General features: G+C 42.7%; 1 protein-coding gene across 3 annotated transcripts in view; it reads right to left on the bottom strand.

Annotated features, from left to right (window-relative positions):
* The window catches only part of BCAR3 (BCAR3 adaptor protein, NSP family member), a 173,330-nt gene that overhangs the window by 13,122 nt on the left and 145,705 nt on the right, over positions 1 to 14,503 (bottom strand). For all 3 annotated transcript variants that reach the window (XM_050960942.1, XM_050960943.1, XM_050960944.1), the window contains 3 exons: positions 5,017 to 5,145; positions 3,289 to 3,731; positions 1,129 to 1,229 (listed from right to left, as the gene is read on the bottom strand). In XM_050960942.1, the coding sequence (XP_050816899.1) occupies positions 1,129 to 1,229; positions 3,289 to 3,731; positions 5,017 to 5,145 (673 nt within the window). The remainder of the gene's footprint in view (positions 1 to 1,128; positions 1,230 to 3,288; positions 3,732 to 5,016; positions 5,146 to 14,503) is intronic.

Below are 14,503 nucleotides of genomic sequence, written 5' to 3'. Positions count from 1 at the left end.
ATGGGAGGGAAGGCAGTTTGTGCAATTATGTCTGGGAGTATGGTGGAAGGAGAGATGCTCATGACTAGACAATCTCTCTATTAAGGTGTGGGCCACACTACAGAAATGTTTGAGAACTCCTGCCTTTAGAAATCAGTTGAAAATCCACAACACCCATTTTATTTTATTTTTCAAACAGATTTAGTGCTCTAGAAAAGTTCAAGATTGACAGCCTTGGAAACCAAAGGCAAGAATTTATCCATAGGGCAACTCACAACCTCAGTGCAAGCTTCCTCACACAGTGCTCCTGTTTGGCATATAAGGGGGTTCCCTTACAATTTTCCTCTCTGGGTGTAGCTTGGAGAATGGGTGTGGAGGGGGTGGGGAGAGGAAGGTAAGCAAAATTTCTCAGACAATTGTGCAAGTGCTAGTAAGTCTTCTATCAGTATGGTAATGCAAATGAAACTGACCACATTCTTGTAAATGTCATACTGCTGCTGCCCAGGAAAGTTACAGGGGGCAGCAGCAGCAGATTTGTGATATAAGCAGAGAGAGGAAGATCAAAGGAGGATAAGAGGAACAGAGTGTACAGCTGCCCCACTTCCTCTTCCCTACCCACCAGCAGTAACAAGTGGTGGAAAATAGCAGAGTACTGATTCTGCATTAGCTGCATTACCTGAGTAACAGCAGCAAAACGTACAAAATTGCATCAGGTTTACTGCAGCTGCTCAAGAAGCTATGGGCAGGATGGTATCAGTGTAACTGTTGAGGGTCTTGTAAAACTCCAGGGTTGAGATGGTGACACTGCCAAGAAATGGGGACCTATAGTGCCAATCATAATAATCATTTTTCTGATGTGTAAACCTGATCACTAGGGTGCTATACCAAGCTGATAGGTGCCTTCAAAATAGAGTACTTGGTTGAGCAACTGTAATGAGCCTAACAACTCCATTTCCATGGGCCACTGAACAGTCATCAGATGCTAACTGTATTCAGTACCCTCACACCTGAGACCGTGAATTTCATGTGGGCTCCAGTCTCTCAAAATCTCTAGCATATTAAAATGTAACCTGAAGACAGGATAGAGGGCTGACTACCTGCTGGCATGCATCTTCTAAGGAGTTATTAGAAATCTGCCTATAGACATACCTATTGGCAGGTAACTTTCTGACTGGTGAGCCTTTAGGGGGAATCTTTTCTCCTGGACGTGATCCAAACTAGCTGGCTGGCTACCACTTTTTTCTTTGTTTCTGAGGGGGGAAAAAAGCCAACACAACAATATATTATTAAAGTGCAGTAGGACACTTAATATGCAGGCCCAATTTTCAGCTGTGTCAGAACTAAGGGAAGTCCTCAGCTTCCCACTTACAGCACCTTAAAGGGTCCCTTATGCTGCCAGAGCAGCCCAAAGGGGGCTTAGTATGGGCGAAGATCTGGCTCTTAGCATTCAGTACTGAGAGTTATTGCTTTGTGCAACATGGTAATAGTTCTGCAATCATACAACATGGCAGGGCAGAAATTAATGCTTTATTCTCAACCTTCTGCATGCTGTGAACCCCTCTTACAGCAGAGGAAAGATTTGTGACTCCTTTTCTCTCCTAGCCATAAAGAAAGGGAGGAGGATTGTGTCCCCGGGTTGGAGTATGTGTCACAACCCTCAGGTTAAGAACTCATTCTCTAACACAGTGATACTCAGACCTTGGTGGTTCAGAAGCCAAATTATCGATCAACAATAGAGGCACAGTAGTTTGAATTATTTGTTTCATTTACTAGAGAACTATATATTCAGTTTTAAACAATATGACGGGAGAAATATTTAGTTTATTCTCACAGCAAAATGGTTGACCAAGTATTATTATTGTTTTATCAACTTCAATTGGTTAATAACATAGTAAAAGCATCCGGATTAGTTAATAATTAAATCACACCACTGTTTTAATATCACATGCCGCAAACAGCTGCAGGAGACGCATTAAAGAGCCTCTTGCGGTTCGCGAGCCTCAGTCTGAGTATCACTGCGCTAACAGAAAAGAAAGCAGCCCTTCCATTTCTGCCGTGGTTCAGCCACAGGACAGTAACTAAGGACATGCTTTAGTAGACGCTCCCAGGAAAATCAGATGCAGAATAGTTATTTACAGGCTTTGGATGAACGACTTGTTCAGCCAACATTCAGTTTTCATAAAAGGCATTAACTACCAACTGCATTGCTAAGTTCAAGAGCAGACAGCATTAGCAGCCCAACCCCACTGCTGCACAGACACACCTCTGCATCAGTCTGAAGTCCCACTGACTTTGCTGCGTTGACTCATGGGCTAGCCCCTCCTCCCCGAGTCCCATTCAAGTCAGGTGGCTCCATAGAGGCATAGGGGTCCAGCTGTGTAGATCAGATTCCAGGATCCAGGTGAGAATCTCAGACAATGATTTGGAATTTTTGTAATCAGAAAGTTGCTAGAGCAGTTTGGTTCCCTCTTTGTTGGCATGCTAAGACTTTTTCAATACAACACCTGAATTGGGCAGTAATGAAGAACTACAATCCATCGGCTGTCTCCTTCCAAACAGTCAGCTTTATTAGTGCACTTTTATTTTAGTCCATCTCACTTTCTCTTTTTAACCATCTTAACCCATTGGTGGCATTTTCTTCACAGCAGCAAAAGAAAAAGGCCTCAACTTGAGAGTAACAACAAACCTTTTACTTTTTTTAACCTTCAATTTAAGTTTAGCATTTTTATTACTTCTAAGCTACTGCACAAGCTGCATCATTATTGTATTTACAGAGACTGAGTCCAATTTCATTCACTCTGGTTTGACACCACTGACTTTGGTGGAGAGGCTCCTGAGTCACACCAGTGTGAGTGAAAGGAACCAGCACTGCAGAGCCTAAACACTATCTTGCTGAGAAAATGGATCTCACTGCAAAAACTCCAAATCATGTTTTTTCAAAATCTGATTACACCATTCATCTAGCTTGTTAGAATATCTGTACTTAACTGGGCTGCTGCCATATTCAAATGGCATCAGTAATCTCTGTGCTTTACATTCATATAATTGAAGACAGTTACCTTAAAGCTCCTTATTACAGCTGTTAGTCCTCTAAGGCCTGAGCCAAAGCTCACTGGAGTCAGTGGGAGTCTTTTTACTGACTTCACTGGGCTTTGGATCAGGGCCTTAAAAATTAGTTATTAAAGGAGATCATGAGGCCTGGTTCTTTCCTCTTGAAAGTAGAGGACAAAACTCTCATTGACTTCAGTGGGAGCAGGATTGGGCCCTTGACTCCCCTTTACGGAAGATGGTGGAACAAGAGAAAAGTACCTTAAAAGATTTCCTCTGGTTAAGCTGTGCTCCTGGGACTGCACGCCGTATATACTGAGGCTCAGCCTTTTTGCAGTCTCTGTTTTTCCTTCAGTAATATTGCATTCTCTTTGTCGAACTGGAGATACTCCATACTTTTCCTCTAGACACCTCAGTGGCACGGTCCTGTTGATAGGCTGAAAAATTATTGCTCCACTCTGCTTTGATATTGGCCTGCGATTCCCCACATAACATCTCACTAACCCAGGGATGCTGTCGAAACTTTCAAGTTCGAACTGATACTGAACGCGGCAGTAGGCTTCATTGAGTCTGAGGACTGTTCTGTGGATTTTGAAATGTTGAGCAATGTTTTTCCACTGACAGGTAAGAACAAAGTTTCCAGGACTGGAGAGAGAATCCCTAATCAGGAAATCTCCATCTCTCTGAACTAGGCTTTCTGCCACCTTAGAGAGAAAACATAGAAAAGCAAAAAACCCACATTCAGAGTCAGAAGGGGAATACTCAGCCTGGGTTAGTATCACATCACTAGAGTCTTGTTATTTAATCCTAAATGTAGGGCCCAATTCTGGCTGCTCTGTGAGCACAGGTTTAAAACCAGAAAAGACAGGATGGAGGAAAAGCGTGGGGCAGAATGTCGCCCTCTCTAATTCAGGCTCCTTCTAAAATCCAGAGGCCATTCTACAGACTTTCTACAAGAGCACTCTGTGAGGACCTTCTAGGACAGGGCCAGAGAATGAGGTCCACATGTTTGTGTGCATACTTCCCCAATTTGTCAAAAGAAACTCAACTGCGAAGGGGAATGAAGTTACTCAGAATACTGGAGTACATAACACAACTTCTGATATCTCTCTCTCTCTCTCTCTCTCTCTCTCTCTCACACACACACAATTTTAGAGGACATTGTTGCAGGCAACCAGAATTTGTCTTTTAGTTATTACTTCCAGTTACTTCAAGAGAGACAAAGAGCTATTCTTAAAATGGGTTTCACGTAGTCTTCTCTGTTTTGCAGTATGCACATAAAAGCTGAAAAAACCCGGCTTCTTTCTGAACCAAGCTGGTCCTTCCCATTTGACAAACATTAATTCATTAATTTTCAAACCACAGAGCTGCCTGCTTCTGACTGCTCTCACTGATTTTCAGCATCTGCTGATGGCCCCAGGAAAGCTCATAACCGCAAGCACAGCATTTGCCAGGTGCATGTTGATGATTAGCCAGCAGGGGGAGCTCGTGATGTTTTTGGTGTAGAAGACCAAAATAAAAAGATAGCGACTCCAAATAACTATTAATTATTATTACTACTATTACTACTAGTATGCTCTTTTATAATTTCAAACTCAAGAAAAAGTAGAAAATTGGAACATTTTTAAATTCTGGATAATCATACTAATCTAAATTCAGGCCAGCAGCTGAACAACAATAGTAGGAGACAGAATGTAGCTCTTGTCTATAGCACAGAGGAGTATTCTTACCTTTCCTCATTAGATGATTTTTTGTTTGTTAAAGTATAAGAAACAGTGGATTTTCTCCCTCAGTCTCATTTCTCACCAAGGCATATTAAGTAAACAATATCAGACACCGCTCTTCTTTCACACTGGAAGACATTCTGTTTCTATTGAATTGGTGACCTCATGCAGACTCTGTTTGTGACACTCCAGTGTTAACCTGACTGTGTCTGTATATGAAAGCCCACAGCTTTGTCTGTGAAGGGAAGACCCAGGAGGGACATACCTGCCGCGGAATGCGTCCATGGTACCAAGCATGGCTACGTAAGTCTTCACTGCTCAACTGCAGCTCTTCCTCTAACTCTTTCTTCAGCTTTTCCGGGGTGTTGTCCATAACCTGCCTCTCCTTAGAAAACTGCAATAAAGATTAAAAGGTTTGACTCTGCCAGGCTTAGTGATTAACATTTTATATCACTTAAAACTTTCATCCCATATATGTCACACACTCTGCAATAGCCACTGGAACACAGGTGCTACATTTCAAAAGCTGACCTGCCTTTGATCTCTAATCTGTATTTACAAAAACTAGTGTCAGGTGAGAAGGTGCGTAATGACGACACACTGTACTGAGTGCATAATAAATGGAACATTTGTGCATCAAGAGATAACGTGCACCTGCTGAGCCACTTCAGTAATTGCATCTGCCCAGTAAGAATTCCATGGAGGATAAGCAGCAGAGATGGGTCCAAAGCCGCCACCCCAAGACTTTGCAGTTTAATTCAGGTCTGAACTTTGCTCTTTTGCCCCATTCTCAGAAAGAATATCCTAAACTACCAGGGCAGATACAGAGCGCACAATTCAGTATTTACGTTGCATGTGAAATATCTGCCTTATTAAAGGCAATTTTTCCTTCAAACACTTAATTCTAAGTAGAAGTACAGACTCATTGAACCCTGTATCTTCAGGCAATTCTCCTTATTTCTTCCTGAAGAGAGCAAAAATCTTAGTTCCCATTAGGGCACCTCCGTACAATGTGTAAGGTCTTCTGGGAGATTCTTCCACCTCTGTAATATATCAACCATAAGATCTTTTGTGGGATTTCTCCCCCTTTCAGCAAACACAGGATATTCAGGGGATTGCCATGTCACTCTATTCCCAAATGATGTACCACTTCTATCTGGGGTCCTTAGTCCTTCTCTAGAGTGTGACTAGGGTGACCAGATGCCCCAATAAAATTGGGATTGTCCCGATATTTAACCCTTTGTCCCGTATCCCAATCGTTGTATGATCAGGACCCCATTTGTCCCGATATTCAGATAAGGAGGCGAGCGGGAGGGATGAGTAGGCAAGTAACGGGAAGGGGGGTGAAGAGGCAGCGAGGGGTGGGGTGGGGGTGAGGAGGCGAGTGGCAAGCCAGCAGTGGGGGGGGAAGAGGAGGCAAGCGGCAAGCCAGTGGTGGCGAGCGTGAGAAGGCAAGCAGTGAGCCAGCGGTGGGTCAGGGGATAGCTGGGAAGTGAGGAGGCGAGCGGCAAGCTAATGGCATGTGGAGAGGCTAGCGGGGGAGAGAGGCGGTGAGCAAGGAGGCAGCAGCAGGTGTGGGGGCTAGTGGAGGAGTGAGGTGGTGAGCGGGGAGGCAGCAGCGGACGGGGGGGGCTAACAGGGAGTGAGGAGGTAAGCAACAAGCCAGCAGTGAGCGGGGGTTCTTGGGGCAGGCATGGGGGTTTCTGGCAGGGGAGTGAGGAAGTGGTGAGCGGGGGGTGGGGGACTGAAGAGGGACACAGCAAGCCAGTGGCAGGCCGGAGGATGAGGAAGGGAGCAGTGACAGGGGGGTTGAGTGAGGAGGGGGCGGGACCTGGGGCAGAGTGGGGGCAGAGCCTGGGAGGAGCGGGGCCGGACTGTGGGCGAGGCCGACAGCACCCCAATGTATCCTGATATTATACTGTTGTGATCTGTCACCCCAAGTCTGACTTTGGTGATCCATAAAGACTGTGGCTTCTTCTCCAGAGAAACAATAAGGATACTGTTGTCCAATTTTTCATAGTTCTCAAAGGGGAGAAGTTCTTTGGACATTCTAACTTCCTCCAAAAGGCCTGTGATTCAAACCCTACATTTGTTGTTGCTGAAATTCCTACAAAAAGCCCCAGATGTTCAACTATCAACTATTTTAATGAGATTCAGTTATTTGTGGATGCCGACATGATGCTCCGTTGATCCTGGAGAGAGACATATGTTACCTCCAAAGGAAAAAAAAAAAAAAAGCCAGAGCTAAAGTGACACAGAATGTTATGCCCCTGATAGGAGGTAGGTTACCATGAAACAATAATCACAGAACTCCCCGCCCCTCCATGGCCATACCTTTTTGTCTGTTTGTTTTAAAAAGTTATTTGGATGGGATCCAAGGCCCCCGGAGTCCTTTCCCAGGACATTTTGATTGAATGGTACAGTTTACGCATTGTTTATAATAAGACTGCAGAACACTGCTGTTCACCCACTGATCACAGTCTCTCTATGAACACTGTGCTCTCTAGAGTTTCCATCCTTGCATCCTTTCAGCATATAATGGAGAGCAGATGTTGTGTGTTTTGTGCTCTCATCAACAAACCTTGGTGCAGTCTGGAATAGACCAAGTTACAACCATTTGTTAGAGAGCATATTCGTGATGGAAAAATGTCAGGCAAGGTGAGCGTTCCACTGCCCACATCATTTAAACAGATTCATTCCAAGATGAATTTTCTTCCTATTACTTCCAAGGAAAAACTATGTGCCTCTTTAGACAATAAATAGCTGAAGGTTTAGTTTATACAGTTGAGGTCAATGAAGCACTATAGTAGCACTTTAAAATCCCATGCAATTTTGTTTGTCAGCCATGTTACCATGCTGTTTACACAGGTATACGTGGTTAACAAGGATACTCGTGTTGTGCAAGAAGGGACAAGTCCTGCTCCTTCTCCTGCAGCCAGGATGCCATTCTGCTTCAGGGATTAGGCAGGATTTGGGGGGGTTGGGTGTATATCCTATACATGGAGCTCCCTGCATAGCAGAATGCAGTGATGGGAGGGCACAGAAGGCCATAGCTTGGGTGCTGAAAGAATCATGCAAATAGCTGCGACAAGGACTCTCACCATTGAAGTAGAGGAGTCTCCACAAATCAGCTCCCTGATTGCTTTGCAGCCTGTAGGGGAGAGGATTTGTAGTCTCTCCATCCCACACAATACCTCTGTTTGGTGCCTGGCTTAGCTAATTGGGCCAAGCACTCAGTGTAAGATTCCTCCCACGTGCACTGCATAATTTAGAAAAATGGGGGCATAGATATAAACAACAGGCCAAGTCATCCCTCCCTGCAGTAAAGCAGAGTAAATGAACATTGCATTGGGGATCTTCAGGGGGTGGGGTGGATTGAGCTGTCCTTCCTGCGGCTGTGGAGCACTAACCAAGCCACTTTTGCAGCTGCTACTTCAGCCCTCCACAGCTGTTTCACTCTCCCATGTGGTGCATGTGAGTTTCTGTGCATGAGTGGGTATCCAGAGCCATAGGACTCAGCTCCAGCACCCTCATCACATAGCTGCCCTTAAATACAAGGGAAGGTGTGAAAGATTAAAAATATTATCCTACAGTAAATGGGTTAAACTAAATGAGATACAATTATAGCATTTGTATGGACTAAAGAGGTGAACTGTTGCATCTGTGTGACAACTTCATGCCAATTATATCTTTGCAGTTACTTAGGGAAGTTAGTGTACAAATCTAGGATGGGATTTTCAAAAGTAATTAAGGTAGTTAGCTGCCCAATTCCCATTTTAAGTGGATAGACGTTGGGCACTTAAATTCCCACAGGCACTTTTTAAAATACTAGCCCAGATCAAAATAACTCAGTGCACAAATTTAATTCTAAATATCTTGTATATTCATCTACTGTATTAGATAGAACACATTTATCAGACAGTGTTTCTGTAGTGTACTTGTTCATGAATTGTAGCTCCTAAATGAAGAGTTTTGATGCAATCTATTGCTTCCTGAAAATTTTCTGGATATAAAAAAGCAGTAGTTATATTATTAATCAAGAGTCACTCTAGAAATGAGTGCATTTCAGTGGTAGGTGACGCTATTACTATATAATGGAATATGACTTTGTGACATGCCACAGGACCAATCAGGAGGAAAAATGCCAGACCTTCAGCTCAAGAGTGAATTTCATTCACAATGAACAATGCTGACAACTAACCTTTATCTTACAAATGGAGGCTGAGTTATCTACCACAGCTGTTCCAATCAGGATACAGGCATATATTTAATATAATACAGGAAATAAATAGTGGGTAACTGGATTATTCACTAAATTTAAAATGAAAGTAATGAAACAGTGTGCTCATCAAGTTATTTCTAGCATCATCATAAGAAAAACATTTCTTATGAAAGGAATCCAACTTAACCAAATAGTTAAAATTCATGATCAGCCTTTTAAACTCTCAACAAACTGGAACCTAGAATAGATTGTTAACTCTTCAGGGGAGGGACTGAGTTTTCCTATGCATCTGTACAGCACCTACCACAAGGGCAGCCTACGGACAGTACTACCACTCGCCCAAATCTATTTATAGAACTATGGTGTTTGTACTTAGAGAGTAGCAGCAAATAAACCATATACTCATTTTTCTTAATTTTTTTTTTTTGTAAATCGAGCAGCTTTTGTCTTAATTTTGGGTCTTGGACAGAAACAAACACTGTCAGCAGTTATCTAATAATAATAAACAATAAAGAGGTTTGAATGGAGCACTGCTTCTATCATGCATTTGCAGAGAGATGGTGTGGGCGATAAAAGTAGTTTCAACCTCTAAATATGATCCTATTATTCCAACCCATGTTGTGACATAACTCACTTGGGCAGAGAAACAAGGAAGCCTGCAGCTCAGATTCCTCAGGATCTCCAAGTGGTAACAACAACAACTTCATATGCAGTCCTGATACTGCAACAAGAACAATGTAGGCAAATCCCTGTGTCTGCACAGAGCCACTTTGACTTCATTAATCCACAGGGCCTGCCCAAGAGATTCCCTCAGTGGTGAATTCTGCTAAGAATCCCAATGGGAACACATGGTCCCAAGCTTTTCATTTTCAGTAAAACATTTCAAATCACCACCGCAATTATTTTACCATTTTTCCAATTAAACTTGCGGCGTTTATCAGGTTGTGCGACGGATTTCCCTTCAAGTCTCATTAAAGCTAGGATCACAACCTGCCATTAATTCCACAGGCTTGTTTTGATACAGTATGTGATTTCACATTTCAAAGGCAAATATAAGCTGTTAGGTGCAATGGAGATTGGAAAATACCAGTGAAGTTCAAGAAAATCAAATTCTGAAAGATCCACTCAAGTTTTGCCTGTTTAGGATAAACTATCAAAAGTGACTTGGATTATCATCATATATTATATATATGAAATTTGACAACCTATTGTTCTGGGAAGTTCCTATTAAAATATACTATTCTCACATCCAAATGAAAATGATTATTTTTATTTGTGCAGATGGGATTCGTTGAAAGAGACCTCTTTACTACAGCAAGCCCTGGTTCTTAATCCTCCATTCAGAATGAATCACATTAGGATAATTTTGAACTGTGCCCATTGCTCTGTAGCAATTTTGGGCAGGTCTGCACTACAGGTCTGCAATATAACAAGCATTGCTCAGGGGTGTGCAAAAGCCTTCCCTTCCACCCCAAGCGAGGCAAGTTTTGTGCTGTTCTATTGACATAGCTTCCGCTTCTCGCCGAGTTGGAATAATTATGCCAACGGGAAAGCACTCTCCCTCGGCATAGCGCATCTTCACCAGACATGTTGCAACTGCACTGATTGCCCTTTGTTTGCAAGCTAAACTCATAATTGTTGTTTATCTTGTAGACTAAAGGGGCAGATTTCACTCTCCCCTACACCAGTGTAAATCTGGAGCAACTCCGTTAAAGTCAATGGAGCCACATCAGTTTAATACCAGAATGAGGAGGAGGAGAAGAGTCAGGCCCACTGTGTTACATACATCACAGCTTATGTTGCTTCTACTTTGAAGGCTTATCTCAATTCTAATGTGAAGAAATAAACCAAATCTAGTTTCTATCTGAGTCTGAGAGACAGATACTATATAGTCAGAGGATGGGTAGAACAAATTGAGTAATCTTAATTTGCACTAAAAATGGATAGGAAGTAATGATAATTATAAGAAATCCTAACCTAACCCAAACTGGCTGGAATTATGAAGACACAAATGGTTTTCTTTATAAGATTATGTTGGAAACTGTTCAAGATCTTTACTGTACAAAATCTCCAGATGCATTTTTGGTTACCCAGGGGATTCACTGTCATCTCTCTGTGTATCCCGTTGGTAAAGTATTATTTACTCAAAGCACATCTAAGGACTACTACAGTTGTTTCTGTAGGTCTCAACTTTCCTGATAAAAGGTAACCCAAAACTCTGATGAGGTTTTTATCAGACCATTCGCTAATGTCTTCTGCTCATGCAGCTTCCCTTATGTCCTTCATCCTCATGATAGTATTTCAATTATTTCCTGCTGCTATGGGCACAGTTTAGCTAGCAGACATTTAAATTAGTCCCAAGAGGCAGCCTTGATATTTCTGATTCTTCTTGCTTTGAAAGGAAAAAACTCAACTTTTGAGAGGGCAGCAAAGCAATCAGACAGCAATATTATGATTAGAGATCAATGAATCAATTAGGGAAAAAAGGGGGAGTCACTTGAACCAGGAATTGAACCAACCCCACACCTTGCCCAACGTTCTAATAAATTCAGCTACATATTCCTCAAACTCATCTTCTCCCCAACACCCCACAGGCCTCCTGCCCTTGGTTAAATCCATCCTGAAGTCTTTGCTAGCCTAGTTGCAATCTTCAGATCTCACAGGTTCTGGCACTTCCTTAGAATAGATGAAGGGAGGAAGGAGGTATGCTCTGGCTTCAGATACGGGGAAAACCCAGAATTCACATGATTTGAACAGAGCAGCTGTCCAGAGTGCTAGACTGACGACACTCAAAGGAATGGCAGCACAGGTGAAGGGGATGTTGGGGATTTGGGAGGTGAGGGAGACCAAGACAGAAGAGGATAAGAGATGAAACAGAGGAGAAGTATTGAGGAAAAGAAAGGGAAAATTCACGAGGTCTGGAAAAGCTTCCAAAATGTAGGGAGTGAGTGGGGCTCATCTGAATCCAACCCCAGTTTTCTGAGGTTGCTCCTCTCTCATAATAATAGGAGAAGATTTGGCCTAGATAAGATGACAAGAAAAACCTCAATATTTGCTGTAAAACTTGTGGCCTCTGTTTAAAATGTACACTTACTGCAGTAGGTTTAACTCTGCCCTCTTTTGACATTTGATTGTGACTACCTGGCACTGCATGCATAAAGATATTAAAAGATACAACAAAACATACTTTACAATTCCCTAGCCCCTAAACTACTAAACAAGACAGACTTACATCAAGTATTTCACATATATAGGTGCAAAAAATATCCCCAATGGGATGCTATTTGGGATTGGACTCATTAACTTTACTATTTGAAAGCATTCTGTTGGTCCTTATTCTCTTCTGCTCAGCGGTTTTATTGCACTTTGCAGATAGCCTGTAATGCTGCAAGCATGCAAAACCCAGACTAATTTCAAACACTACTTTGGGGGAAGTGGAGGGATCAGAGACTCTCTTGCTAAAAGGTACATCTTGAACCACAGTACTAACTTCTCTGCATAGATTTCCCCTAATTCCTCAGAAAAATGGGAAGTGTTTGTGGGACTAAGATGGTGTGTGACAGATATTGCAACTACATGCAACATCTTTAGGGACCATAGTATATTAAGTGTGTGAATGGTTTATGTATCACTGTAGGCCAGGAATTGTATGCAACTCTAGGGAGAGGGATGCCACAACTCCTCCATGAACTAAGAATAGTGGGGGGTGATTAAGGTGAATCACTCCGGGACTGTAAACACCTCTAGAGAGGTACCAACCCCTGGGGAGGCTTGCATATATTAGTTCAAACTGGATTTTCCAGAGACCAACAGATAAAGAAAGATCTTTTGGCATAAAAAGGCTGTGTTTAAACAGACCCAGTGCCTTCTTTCTGATCCAGCAAATGAACAGGACTTTCTGTGCAAGGGCCCCAACCCCTGCAGAAGAATCTGGCCTACTGGAGCCTCATAATACTGATGCATGCGTGTTCTTTTATTGTTTTTAACATTTTCTCTGTAATACTTTTACCTGAGGAATAAATGTGCTTGTTTAGAAGAAGCTGTGTGTTAACTGGTAGCTACCGTTCATAGCCCTTGAAGGGAAAGCAAAGCACAGGTGCTGGCCTTTAGGTAGCCTGGCTTGCTGGGGATATTGCAGTGTAAGACAGGGAGCTGTGCAGCCTTAAAATCCCCAGTCAGAAGGGACTGGGACAGAGGTCCTTAGCCAGAGATAGGTGATGGCTGGACACCTGAGACCTGACTGGGCATTCCTGGACAAGGTGAAACTTTTAAGTAAATGAATACAATGGCAGCAGCTACAAGAGGGGCACATCTTGACTATAGCACATAGCCCATGTTATTAGGTCAGGTACTGGGGAAATCCAGAGGAGGAAAGAAATTCTCCCCAAAGTAGTGTTCCATGGCTGATACTGCAGACTCGGGGCTTCAACACACCCTGCAGCTCCTGCACTCCCTAGTCATGGAGGAGAATGGCAGGTGGCTACCCATTTCTACACTTCACAGGTGTGGATCCCTGCGTAATCTCCCTGAAACCCACGCTCCTAGCACAGTGGAATCTCACCAGTTATAATGAGATCAGAGCCCTCTATATGTAGGGGTGTGGTAGACAGAATTTGGCTCAAAAAAGGGAGACATAAAACTGTTCAAAAGTGAATGATGTAACTAGGCAGGGCCAAGCCCAACTGCCATCTTGTTCAGAAGAAAGTTTTGAAGTTCAGACTGATTTAACTCTCCCTTTGAGATGTTTCTATTTGATTCACTCTCTACATTTGAGATGGCCAATATGTAGATCTTAAACTGAGCCAAGTGAACTCTAGAATTAACCAGAGACCTGAACTAAGCCAGATAGAGTAGAATGACATTTTATGGAAAATCCAAATGGGCACTGGCTGAAGAACCTTTTACCTTTGGTGTCAGCTGGGAACTTTTGGAGGAACAACCGGTGAAAAGTATCAGTAATCAGACAAACTTCAATATCATCTCACTGCCTTTTTTGAAATTCAAGTAAGTCACACAAGCTGAGTGTCCACCAGAAGGCAGGAGCGTGAGGCCCTTCTGCCATTTATGGAGATGTTCCTGAATGGAAGAGCCACCTGACCATTGATCTGGTTTATGCCCAACAAGCATACAATACAATATCACAGGGTTCAGTCCAGTGCTCACTGAAGACAACAGAAAGAATCTCATTGGCTCCAGTGGGCTTTGGATCAGGCCTATGTTGTACAATCCTTAACTCCAGTAAGGAAAATGATACTCGCCCCACAACCCAACTGTAAATATAACTTAATCCTTAATTCCTGAAATGACATCATTCACAGACCAGGGTATATGGTTCACCTTTAGATAATGGAGCCTAAAGCTCTGAATTCTAAAGTTCCTATTCAGCTGTTGAATGGTACTTGTTCAGGCAAAATTCCCCTTGATTGCAATGGGGATTTTTGTCTGAGTAAATCTTAAGGACTGTAAGATTTGGCCCAATGTGCTTATGCAAATATACGTGAGAAATGCTCATGTCCAATCTATTACTAAG

Source organism: Gopherus flavomarginatus, chromosome 7 (assembly GCF_025201925.1).
Source record: "Gopherus flavomarginatus isolate rGopFla2 chromosome 7, rGopFla2.mat.asm, whole genome shotgun sequence".
Lineage (NCBI taxonomy): Eukaryota > Metazoa > Chordata > Testudines > Testudinidae > Gopherus > Gopherus flavomarginatus.
Note: the sequence above shows the minus strand (reverse complement) of the source record. Positions and strands in the feature narration are given on the sequence as shown.